Raw genomic sequence first — 12,332 nt, forward strand, 5'->3', positions numbered from 1 at the left:
TGGAATACAGACATTACAAGTGAGATTCATACACACAGCAACTTACAAGCATTTCCTAGAGTCTAAACACAACACATTCTTATAAGACTAATACCTATTTTGAGCAAATCCAGCACACACTTGAACTCTCTGGTCTCCAGCTGTGAGTTTCTCAGTTCTTAGCTAATACCTGCAGTCTTGGCAAGAGCTGGTACCTGGTTTGCCAGTGTCACGATGAGATTTACAAAATAAGGTTGCACAGTTACTGATAAAATTCATCCACATTCTCAACCCACTAAAATATGGTTAAAGGGAAAGTGTCCCCTTAATCTGAGTCTCCGGCCTCCACCACTTTCCAGCAATCTCTTCACAACCCATCCTCCTTCACCATCCAATCACCCTCTTCCTTACTTCACATGGCATCCTTTGGGTAAGTCATCACACAAGGATTCAACATCTCCCCCCTTTCCTCAGCACAGGATCTCTCACCTCTTTACATTACTCCTAATGTCAGAAGCTTCCAGAGCTCTAGATGATTTCCAGTCCCTCCCCCCTTGGCAAGCTGCCTGCTGATCATACAGCTAGGGAGGTCTATCGGGCTCCTGTCCCATGTGGTGCTGGTGGGGGACACTGAGACCTGGTGAATAAGATATCTTCCTGGTTCCTTTACCATGTCAGAGGATGGAGAGCCCATGATGTGGAAGTTGTTGCAGATGCCTAGTATTATACAGCAAAATGTCAGACTCCAGTGATGTGACAGGGATCCAGAGGCTGTGAAAACCCCATCTGGGATACTCTCCACTCAAGCCCATTGATGGAGAAGTTCTAGCTGCTACTGGGTGTGGCTCTAGCCCTGCAGGAAGCCTTGAGCCATCTGGGATTCTTGTCTCTTCAGACAGCACTGTGTGTCTCTTCCTTGCAGGTTATCCCGTTTCGTCTTATCTCTGAGATCATGGGTGACCCGACATTTGCATCATGAAGACCAAAGGCCAGATTCTTTCCTTGAGCGTATCCGAGGGCCAGAGCTCAAAGAGGTGTCCAGTAGGGAAAGTAACACTCACTCCAGTTTGAGCAACTATGAGCAGCCAGACAAAGTGAAAAGGTATGTTGATCTGATTGTCCTTTAGTGGGAGAAGAGTGGTCTTGGCGTAATCATGTTCTTTCTGTGAATGGGATGTGAGCATGCTTGGTTTTATTTGAGGACAGGAAATGAGTAGGGCAGCTAATACTCTCCAGAAACTTCCCTGAAAGTAATCTAAGTCCTCCAACTTCCAAGAAAACTGGAGAAAGCAACAGTGAGTATAGTCCAAGCTGAGGCTTCCCTAATTCTCCGGAAATCAGCATATCCAATTACATGAGTTTCAATAGAGTAGAGCTTAGCCAGCAATGGAACAGAAATAAGATAGAGCTGCTTAATAACTTTAATTTCTCTAGGGATTGTCATGCTAGGGTTTTTATACATAATTAGCTGAAGGTAACCATTGCTTTGGCAGGTCTCCCTAGATAAGCAGTGGAGGAGGGCATGATTCAGTTTGAAATTGTAGCTCCGTGGTCTTTGGCCTCACAGATGGAGGCACAAGCTCTCAGTTGCAGGTAGCTTGCAGAAGCACTTAGGTAAATAATACATTTTCCCAGCAGCTGATATAATATGGGGTGCAACATGCAGATGATGTTGATACTTCTGCTACAACTAATGCATTCCGGCTGCTTTTGTTGGCAGTCATTGTGCTTGCTAGCAAATGTGCAACCCCAGCTTAGAAAAGCTATTTCTGTATTTGTTCATCGGTAAGAGTAACAAACCCAGTTCCTGAATGGAGAAAATAAATGCTTTGTCCCCTGAACCTCTGGTATGCCCCAGTTTCCTCACTTTTTCCCACTCTGCAGTGAGAAGCAGGTTATAGTGTAAACACCTGTACCACACAATCCTATTCAAGCACTGAACAAACCAATGGTGTGAGCCTCACATGAATGATGATGATGAACACTATTTCCTTAAAATGTTTTCTTCCTCAAAAGCATGTTGGCAAGGGTTTCAGTAGTGACGTTTTTAGCTTACATTACTTATGATATAACAGTCCCTTACACCTGGACTTTATTCTGAACTACTTGGAAGGAAAATACTTCCCAAAAGAGCACGTTGACATATGCTCAGCTTACCTGCTCTCACTCTGCTGCCCTATACTGGGGATGAAAGCAGTTCCCAGTGCAAAGACATTTAGAATCTGGATGTTAGCCTCTAGCGCAGGGGTGGGCAAACTTTTGGCCTGAGGGCCACGTCTGGGTGGGGAAATTGCAGGTAGGAGCATGGGGTTGGGGTGCAGGAGGGAGGGAGCGCGGTGTGTGGGAAGGGGCTCAGGGCAACGGGTTGGGGTGCAGGAGGGAGTGTGGAGTGCGGGAGGGGGCTCAGGGTAGGGGGTTGAGGTGCACAAGGGTTGTGGGGTGCCCGAGGGGTCTCAGGGCCAGGGGTTGGGGTGCAGGATGCAGGAGGGGTTTGGGGTGCAGGCTCTGGCCTGTGCCGCTTACCTTGAGCGGCTCCGGGGTGGCAGCAGTGTGCAGCGGGGCAACGGCCGGCTCCCTGGCTGCCCTGGCCCCACGCCGTGCTGCTTCCGGAAGTGGCTGGCACCACGTCCCCCCGGCCCCTGGGGGAGGGAGGGCAAAGGGCTTCACCTGCTGCCCTCGCTTGGGGGTGCCTCCCCCGAAGCTCCCTGTGCGGAGCCCTCTGCCCTGACCCCCACAGGGGCTCCAGGGACGTGGTGCTGGCCACTTCCAGGAGTGGTGCGGGGCCCATGGGGGTGGCAGTCCCGCCGGCCGGATCCAAAGCCCTGACGAGCTGGATCCGGCCCGCGGACCATAGTTTGCCCACCCTTGCTCTAGTGCTTGGAAACTCCACTACAAGTATTTGTGTAAAATGCAGTAACACTTAATCATACCCACTCAAATATACCCTATCAAATCACTGATAGGCTTCTGGTCCAGAAATCAGAATTTTTTTTTAGCTGAGTTGAGTCGTTAGAAGATGTTTGCTTATCAGTGCCACAAGCAGGTTTAGTCTTATCTAAAATCTTTTTTTAAATAAATGAACGAATGCCTTCAAGCGAGCCCTTCTTGTGTTTCCAAGCTTTCTACTTTGCAAATGAACATAATACATGACTTAATTTTGTGGTGTAGACATGCACTAAGTCAACCTAACTTAAGTCAGCATACAGCCACTGCAGTAATTACATCATTTGTGTGCATCTACACTTTACTCCTTCTGTCGGCGGTGTGTGTCCTCACCAGGAGCACTTGCACCGATCGTACTGTCAGTGTGGGTCATTGTGGAATGGCTGCTGAAAGCCAGTAACAGTCGATGTAAGTAATACAGCGTCTACAACCTTTCCAGACTACTGTACCCCTTTCAGGAGTCTAAGTTGTCTTGCGCACCCACAAGTTTCACCTCACTTAAAAACTACCTGCTGACAAAATCAGACATAACCATACAGAAGTGTTACAGCACGCTATTACTGAAAAATTGCTTACTTTCTCATTTTTATCATATTATTATAAAATAAATCAGTTGGAATATAAATATTGTACTTACATTTCAGTGTATAGTTGGTAGAGCAGTATAAACAAGTCATTGTCTGTATGAAATTTTAGTTTCTACTGACTTTGCTCGTGCTTTTTATGTAGCCTGTTGTAAAATTAGGCAAATATCTAGATGAGTTGTTGTATCCCTTGGAAGACCTCTGCGTACCCCCAGGGTACGTGTACCCTGGTTGAGAACCACTGATCTACACTGACGCTGTATTGACCTAACTACATCAACATTGACTATGCCTCTTGTGGGGGTGGAGTTATTAAGTCAATGTAGTGGGGCAGTTACATCAGCAGGAGTGAAATTTTAGTGTAGAAACTTACATTGGTCAACGTAAGCTACCTTGCATCGACTTAACTCTGTAGTGTAGACCAGGCCTTATTGGCCTAAATTACCCCACACAGCTGGCTAAAAAATTGTTGCGGTTTGTTAAAACACAGTGATGGAACTTAACTTTTTGGCAGGCTCATTACTTTGAAGCTCAGGCTCACCTAGTTTGTGGCACAGTCTGAGATGGGTAAGGATTTTAGTTTGAATTTGCAGCTGGTAATTCATATTATAGTGAACATCACACAGATTTGCGGCAGATCGATACAGTTCCATCTTTACTGAAACTGCTTCTCAATAATTCAAGCTTGGAAACCGTGTATTTCTTTGCATGTCTAATATATTTTGTCTGATTAGTCATGCTACTATCTTCTAGTCACTCAAGTCAACAGCCAAGAGATTTTCTGATTTCTGCATCAGGAGCCCATTAGTGTTCTGATTCAAAGCCATTAGAGTGGAGAAAACTGGTCTTGTGCCAACAATGGTATTTCTTTAGATAACCAAATTCTGAGATACCCAGTCTCCCCATCTGATTACACTGCTGTTACCATGTGACAGCAGCTCCGAATTGTTGTCACATTATGGAGAGTTAATTTTGCAGCAACAGTAGGCATTTCTGCTATCTGTCCAGGACTGTTGGCACTGCTTCTGTAAAGAAGACTTGAAAGGCTTGAGAAACACATATAAGAGCAGCCAAATGGGAACGCTGCTATAAATAGCGAGATTCATGCTGTCAAGCATTAATACGCATGAGAGTATGCTAAAGTGCTTCACACATCTGACATGGTCACAAACGTGTATGTTCTGCACGTGGTCAAGGGCAATTGGTGCCCTGAATAGTTATGCAAAGGGGCTTACAGCGGCGGTCAAAGTTGACCCTCTTAATCTTTTCAGAATGTGTGTAGACTGAACTGCTGTTCCTATCATGTTGGTAAACCTGTGCACAAAATGTCCAAGGCTTTCATATTGTTCCTTTACTGTGCTCTGTTTAACTTGCTACAGTCACTGGTCCCTGGCCAGATTTAATGTCAACAACAGCAACAACACCAATGAAGAGTAAGTACATCACTGCTTGCTTCATAGTACCTACTTGCTTGTGATGTATCAGCTTCTTACCCTCTTCTCTGTTCAAAACATGTTAGTGACAATTGTAGCTATAGACTCCTGCTTATCTTTTTCCAAGCACCTTCCTGATATATGGCTGTAGAGAAAGATCTAGTTTTGTAGGTCATGGAAATATCCCTGTGTTTCCAGGAGAATTCTTTGTGTGCTAACTTGAAGGGCAGCTTCCCTCCTTTTCCTCCACCCAGTCCGAGCAAACAGCTACCTAGCCCCCTCCTCTTCAAATTCAGGCTGGCTGATTTTGCAGCTTTGTTAATGGGTTTGTTAACATTTAAACTTATGAATGAGAGAACTGTATATTCTTTTTTAACAGTGTTCTCTTTTTTTATTGACACACGGGGCTTTGCTTCCAAATCAAATGTTCACGTACCTTCAGGTTGTCATCTGGTTAAAAGTTGATATTGAGCAGGTTATGCGGAAGTTCTGGATGCACTCAGTGTAAATCAGGATGGAATGTCTTTCTAAAAGATATGCTTTAGCTAAACCAAAAGTCGTTGGGTAGGTGCAGGAATTGCTTGGTGAAATTCTATGGCCTGTGTCATTCAGAAGGTCTTACAGAAATGATCACAACGTTTCCTTCTGGCCTTGAAATCTGTGGAAGTGATAGGGAATAATAACGCTTTAGATTTCAGAGGCTAATTAATTCCTTCAAAGGAAGAGAGCTCTAGAAAATGTGTAATCTGGAATCACTCCACCCTGCTGTTGATAATGGCTCTTGCTCTCTAGCTCTGGGAATGGCACAGCATCCAGCAGCAGTTTTGTTCCTGCCATGACGCTAGTCTAGTTTTTCATTTCCTCCCTGGGTAAAAACAAAATAAAAAATCCCCAGGACCAAAAGGGAATTCTTCTGATCATTTTAGGCCATATTAGAAACAGAGGAAATTGCTCCTATTCCGCCAAACAATTAATTGTTGAGCAATACACTGTGAATTTAAAATGATAAATTCTCTGAAAACTTCTTTCCAATTCAAAACCCCGTACTTACACTTGGGAGAAATTCTTACTTCTCTTTCAGTGATTTTTTTTGTTTGTTTCTGTGTGCTCGATTTAAAAATAAGTGTCATGTGTGCTACAACAATGCCCCCAATACTAAGGATTTGGGGCTATTACTGTAGAACAGTAATCGTAGAACTAAAAGTGCAAAGCATGGTTAGGTGGTCAGGGCACAGGACCGAGAGACATAAATTCTGAATTCTGATCCCATTTCTGGCCGTGACTCATGTTGTGGCCTTGCACCTGTCACTCAACTATTGGTGCTACAGGTTCTCCAAATGGAGACAATGCTTACTTACCTTACGGGGGTGTTGTGAGGAAGAGTTAGTTGATATGTAGAGTAGTTTAAAGGTGAAAAACATTATGTAAGCATTGCATTTTATTGATTACTATAGTAATATGATTATAATGGTATAGGCTGGCAAGTCTTTCCCAGACTGCAGGGACGTCTGTTCCCTCTATATTCAGGAGAAACTGGCCAAAAGACCTTTCCATTTCCTTTAGTCAAAGGGAATAGACATGAATATCCTTTCAAATGATTACCTGAATGCTGCTTCAGAGGAAATAAACTGCAGGTGTTGTTAACGCTCCATGTTTGTCAAGATGGAAGGGGCAGCAGAGTGCCCACTCTTGGGGCAGTGGAGATGAGGCCTTCAAATCTGCAGGTATCCTGCAGGGGCTGTGCTTGCTCTCAGGATAGAGGAAAGGAGTGGCCTGTCCTTTCCTTTGACTCAAGTGGCGAGCCTTTAGAGTGCTTTTGCATTGTGCTAACATTGCTGTAGCAATAGCTGCTGTGTTTTAGAGCAGGGAGATAGATAGAGCAGTGTCTGAACAAAGAGGTGAGTGAATCCAGCCCCCAGTGAATACCTGTAGTAAATGGACAGGGTCAGGGGAAATTCCATCCCCAAATACAATAAAAACAGCCATCTGCTGATGAGTGGGTTAACTACTGATTTTTGTCAAAGCACCCTCTCCATGGTTCAAAGGCGCGGATACATTTTGGTTGCTTAGCCATGTCAAATGAATCTTCCTTGCATCATCAGGCTCATAAATGTGCAGCAGCACAGCTCTTTGAAAAAGAAACGTTCTGCCCTCATTATACAATCACCCCTGGGAGCCAAACACGTGGAGTGTCATGGACCTGTGCGTTGATACGAGTAGTGGTTATGAATGGGGTTCATGTCATACACAAAAGCATGGTAGCTTGCTGTCAGAATGGATAATGTGATACCCAAGAGTGTTTCTGAACGGCATAGAGCTTTGTGGGGATGGCAATATTTCAATTTAAAATGCAATCACACAAGATCAGGAGGCTAATGGTAAGGAAAATGAACTTGTGAATAGCACCCTCTGCTGTTGTGCTAGCCCTGCTAAGGTGGGTTGACGTGCAGCATCTTATTTGATTGGCCTTATGTTTAGGAGCCCTTTCGATTAGTCAGACAATCAACACAAAGGCTAGTTTTGCCCTATAGTTGTGCTCCCTGGATTTTCATGGGCATCAGTGAAGTTTCACTGTGTGTGTTGACTATGCTTAAGCCTGGTTTGGTGAACATTTAAAATAACCTCTTGGAGAATGCAAACAGGGATGGTTTTAGGATTTTCAATCCCCCCAGCAGCATAAGGCAGGGGTCTTCCAAATAACACTGCTCTGCTGCATCACAGTGGGGGTGTGGTGGTAGCAGTATCAGGGCTCATGTTTATTACCATTGGGTAAGTCCTATTTCCAAGTCAATTGCACTTATCTTAAAATTAGTGAATATCTCTTCACACTGTCGTCCTGTCCCTTAAAATACTGTAATCTCGCTAAAATTGGTATGTTCTTAGGTAACCCTACAAAGCACAGCATAAGCTTTCTCTGCTGTGAGAGGCATGCTCAAGAACATGTGGTGAATAAACGTGATGTGAGCTCATGGCATTTTTCCCTGCTGTGCCCATTGGCTAAGATCCTGCAAGTAGGATTTTTCTACATGCCTCTCTGTTAGGTGATTCTGCTCTCGTATACTCTAGCTTCACACTGGAGTGATTCAGTTCACTTGAATAAATTTACTCCTGATTCACACTGGTGTGAGAGCAGAATCAGAACTAGGGCTTGTCCACACTGGCAATTTACAGCTCTGCAACTTTCTCGCTCAGGGATGTGAAAAAACACCCCCCTGAGTGCAGCAAATTTTGGCGCTGTAAAGCTCTTGGAGGTGGGGTGTTTTTTTTAGGGCACTGGGAGAGCTCTCTCCCCGTGCTCTGAGGTGACCACACAAGCCACATAAAAGCGCTGCCAGTGTAGACTAGTTCCTAGTGTGTGCAGATCAGAGTGGAACAGACAGCCACCCTGGGAGGAAAATGTTATGTCTGCCACCCAAGCCACAGCTTGTATGTAGAGTTTTAGACTTGCAAGGGGCCCATTTACATTGAACTGTCAGGGATATTGATGCTTTCCTAACTGAAGCATGGGGACACTGTCTACTTCGGGGGGCGGGGAGGGGGGGAATCTTAAATACAACATTGTATGTGGAAATTTTGGGGGGCAAATTCTTTGTTGGTATAAATTGATACAGTTCCATTAACTTCAGTGGAGTTTCATCATTTACACACAAAGAATTTGGCCCCAAATTTAAAGATAGATCAAGTAGTGGCAAAATTTTAGCAAATAATTTCCATCCAATCTGAAAAAGGTTTCTTTGTCTCTGTGGTAAATGGAGACATACCACCACAACCTGGATTTGAACAACCCCAGACTTTGGTTGCTTCCTCTATACTGGGCTGAAGCAGAGCCCCAGATCTGAACTGTACAACAGTTTGTATCTGGACCAGAACCTTGCAGCTTGGGTCTACCTCTTATGCTGTTGAATGTCAGGAAATAACAATGTGAAGAGATAGCAGTGGTAGAATGTCATTTGTTTATTTACGTTTATTTGTCTACGGAACAATTAATAAATGTGAGGTGAAAACCTGGCCCATTGAAATAAATGACAAAATTCCTATTACTTCTAGCGGGTCAGAACTTCACCTTTCATGTTCAGATTTTGAATAACATTGCTGTGCTGAATAGACAGCACAAGCTTGTTTCCACATTTTGGTTGGCTTTGTTCAAACATTGGCTATGGCTCTCCTCTTGCACTGGTGTCAGTCAGGAGTAATTTTAATTGGAGTTACACAGGTGCAAAACAAGTGTGAGAGGAGGATCTGACCCTTTTTACTTAATCACCATCACAGCTTTAAACAGGCAGTCACTGCTGTTGGGGTTAGAGTATGTCAAAGGACCAAGCAAATCTTGAGACTGTCAAACCATTTCAAGTTCTAATGCCATGAAATAGAAGTTTTTGACTGCCTGAATTTTAAAGAGTCAAGCAAACGGGAAACATTTCACTATAAACAAAGAAAACACTGTTGTATTTACTTGCTTGATAAAGCATGGGTTAATCTCTCACAAAATCAGCCAAGATGATTTAGTACCACGCTACTGTTAATTCTGGAGCGTAGACCATATAATACACGTCCCATTTATACCAAATGGGTGGATGGCCTACTTGAGAACCCCTGCCCGCTCCTCTTCTGTAGGAGCAAAACCCAGCTCTGTAGCCTCCTTTATCCCACCTCAACTTCCATCCTCTAGCCTAGCTTAGCCTGGTAAACTGGGAACATTGCTAAATAATACGCTATGTTACACAGCAAGAATAAAGAAAAGAAAGAGGCTAAGGAGGAGAAAAAAGAAGAAAAAAAGGAGGAAAAGAAAGAGGAGAAAAAAGACGACAAAAAAGACGATAAAAAAAAAGAGGAGTAAGTATTACTAGTGAAAGTGTGGTTGTAACACACCTCCTGCACCATAGAGCCTTACATGGAGTAGTTAAGTCTTCAGAGCAAGGCTCCTGCTACAGTCAGTGTTTCCCCAGGCCGCAGGGGTGTTCTTGTGTCAAAGCTATAATAAATTTCCAAATTTGAAACTGTGCAACTGCTCAAGGAACTTGCAGCATCTTCCCACGCATACAGTCCTGTCCTTGGCACCTTCCTAATGCTTTGTTGCACTAACTTCAGACCAGGAGTAGTGGAAGCTCCCTAAAAGGGGGAAGGGGCCACCAGTACCCAAACCATGGCCCCTCCCCCACACTGCCCCTTTTTCCCAAGGCCCTGTATCCACGCCGTCTTTCTCACCAAGCTCCCGTCTTTGCGCTGTCCCTTCCCCCCCAAGGCCACGCCCCCATCCTGCCTCTTCCCCCAAGACCCGCCCCCTGCTCGCTCCTCTCCACCCCATCGCTCATCCTTACATCCGGTAAAGTGATGGGGCCATGGCCCTCTGAGCCCCCCCCCCCCACCTATTCTGGCACTCCTGCTTCACACTCAGCAGTAAAGGTAATTCAAATGATCTCTGATCACGTGAGAAGGCAAGAAATTGCCTTCTCTATCAGGCCGTATTAGTTAACAGCAGTCTCCTTTGTAAGTCTGTACAGGCTTGGTCATGGTTCATAATATCTATAGAGTCAAGTTGGGGCACAGAACAAAAACATATTTATACAACTACAGACCAATTCAATATCTTCAGTTATATTTTCCATTATTTACCCTACTGTGAGCAGGAGCAACTCTATTGACTTCAATGTGGTTGTGATTTCTTACATCAAGCAGTGCATTTGGAAAGTAGTGTTAAGTAAATAGACAATTGTTCCCTAATTAGCAATTTATAAACTCTGTTCCCATTGATCAGGGTTGGCTTTAGTTCAATGCCATGTAAAGAAAAAAAGATGGAAAGAGAATGAGTGTTCAGAATGAAAGCTGGTTTTGAGGGGTGTGGTATAATGAATACATCACAGATGTGTGTAGAGTATGCTGTAGGTACCATATTACTGTAGTATCCCTAGTGAAGAATGCCACTTCTGGATGGATTCTTTCTGATCCCAGGACATAGATTCTTCTCTCTTAACCAAAACTTTGTTCTAGAGGAAGCTCTGTCTACCTCCCACAGTGGGGTCTGTCCTTTCACACAAGTCTAAGGTTCTTTGAAACAAACCAGAAGAGAAAAGAATGAGATTGACTTATATGAGAAAGGAGTATTCTTTTGAGAGTGCAAAGTAGGCAGTGACCTCTTTGACGCAAGGAACGGGGTTATCACAATTTTGTTGTGGCTTTTAGAAGAAATTGGTAAAAATTCATGGCTGGTGGGAAAGGTAAATAGGTTGATTTTCAGTTTTAAAAGAAGGGCGCCCATACTATGAATGTGCAGAATTGGAGTTTTTAATGATAGCAAGGGTTTCAGATATGTTATTTTGACATCTGTGTACATTTTTCTAGTTCCTTTTGATTTCCATGGAATTTGGGCATGGAGGAATAGACTGATTCAAATGAGAAAAGCTTCTGCTGCTGTACTGAGTAATATCTGGGATGTCGGCAAGAATGGCACATCCTTTGGTGCTATGTCTTTGTCATTAACTGAGCTGCAACCATTATGATCTACTAGAAGGGTGTTCAGCCTTGGAGATCAAAAACGTGACCTCCTTATGGAAATAATTTCCCCCAGTGTACCTCTGCATGTTTTACTTTTCAGGAAGAAAAAGGAGATCTTTGTGGTTGATCCTTCAAGCAACCTGTACTATAGGTGGCTGACCATAATCGCAACACCAGTATTCTATAACTGGTGTATGCTAGTGTGCAGGTATGGATTTTACATTTAATGGTTCTTTTAGGCTGCAGAAAGGGTGCCTGCATGTCTGAAACTGGAAAAGCCCACCTGATTCTTTTATTTTAATATAGTGCCCAGACTTTTTCTTCCCCATTACTGCTGCTGCATTGCTCATTCCCTAATTAGTTTTCTTGAGGATATGCGCTTTTTTTTAATTGTTTAGGGTTATGTGTCAGACATCTGTTCCAAATCGTTTATTCTGGTTTCTGTTCTTCTAAAGTACGTGTATATAATATACATACACACCTACATATGTACATCACATATGTGGAAATGATATCTATGGTATAAAATTAAGAGTCCCATACATATATCATGTACTGTACTTTGGACTGCCTGCACTCCGCTCACTAATCTGTCCCCCCGAACGGATTAAAACAGCTGCCATTACCCTCCACCTCCCACAAATAGCCCAACAAGCCAGATAAAAGTTCTACTCCTCTCTCTCGGGGTGCAGAACAAGTGAGCACTGCATCAGTGACCAGATTATGCTAGGAGAATTTTGCCACCAATCATGGCTATGAACAGGAGCTCTATACTGGTGATGAGAGGAAATTCCAGAAAGATAGAAATTCTTGCTGTGCCTTTAGCCTAAAAGGCCCCAAATTCCCTGGGCCTTAAAATCCTGATATTCTGTATAAAAATGCTATTTTAGGTGATTTTTGA

The 12,332-nt window shown here is 43.7% G+C and overlaps 1 protein-coding gene and 1 long non-coding RNA gene across 7 annotated transcripts in view; one reads left to right on the forward strand and one right to left on the reverse strand.

The window, feature by feature from the left end:
* The window catches only part of CNGA3 (cyclic nucleotide gated channel subunit alpha 3), a 60,615-nt gene that overhangs the window by 37,229 nt on the left and 11,054 nt on the right, over positions 1-12,332 (forward strand). For 3 of the 5 annotated variants that reach the window (XM_073352963.1, XM_073352953.1, XM_073352983.1), the window contains exons 4-7: positions 902-1,081; positions 4,886-4,939; positions 9,665-9,772; positions 11,532-11,639. In XM_073352963.1, the coding sequence (XP_073209064.1) occupies positions 902-1,081; positions 4,886-4,939; positions 9,665-9,772; positions 11,532-11,639 (450 nt within the window). The remainder of the gene's footprint in view (positions 1-901; positions 1,082-4,885; positions 4,940-9,664; positions 9,773-11,531; positions 11,640-12,332) is intronic. The other 2 variants (XM_073352974.1, XM_073352992.1) reach the window with 2 other exon arrangements.
* Positions 1-12,332, reverse strand: part of LOC140914645 (uncharacterized) — a 30,697-nt gene that overhangs the window by 1,529 nt on the left and 16,836 nt on the right. For both annotated transcript variants that reach the window (XR_012159931.1, XR_012159930.1), the window contains exon 2: positions 5,376-5,597. This is a non-coding gene — a long non-coding RNA (uncharacterized lncRNA). The remainder of the gene's footprint in view (positions 1-5,375; positions 5,598-12,332) is intronic.

The sequence above is a fragment of the Lepidochelys kempii genome, chromosome 1 (genome assembly GCF_965140265.1).
Source record: "Lepidochelys kempii isolate rLepKem1 chromosome 1, rLepKem1.hap2, whole genome shotgun sequence".
In the NCBI taxonomy this organism is placed as follows: Eukaryota; Metazoa; Chordata; order Testudines; family Cheloniidae; genus Lepidochelys; species Lepidochelys kempii.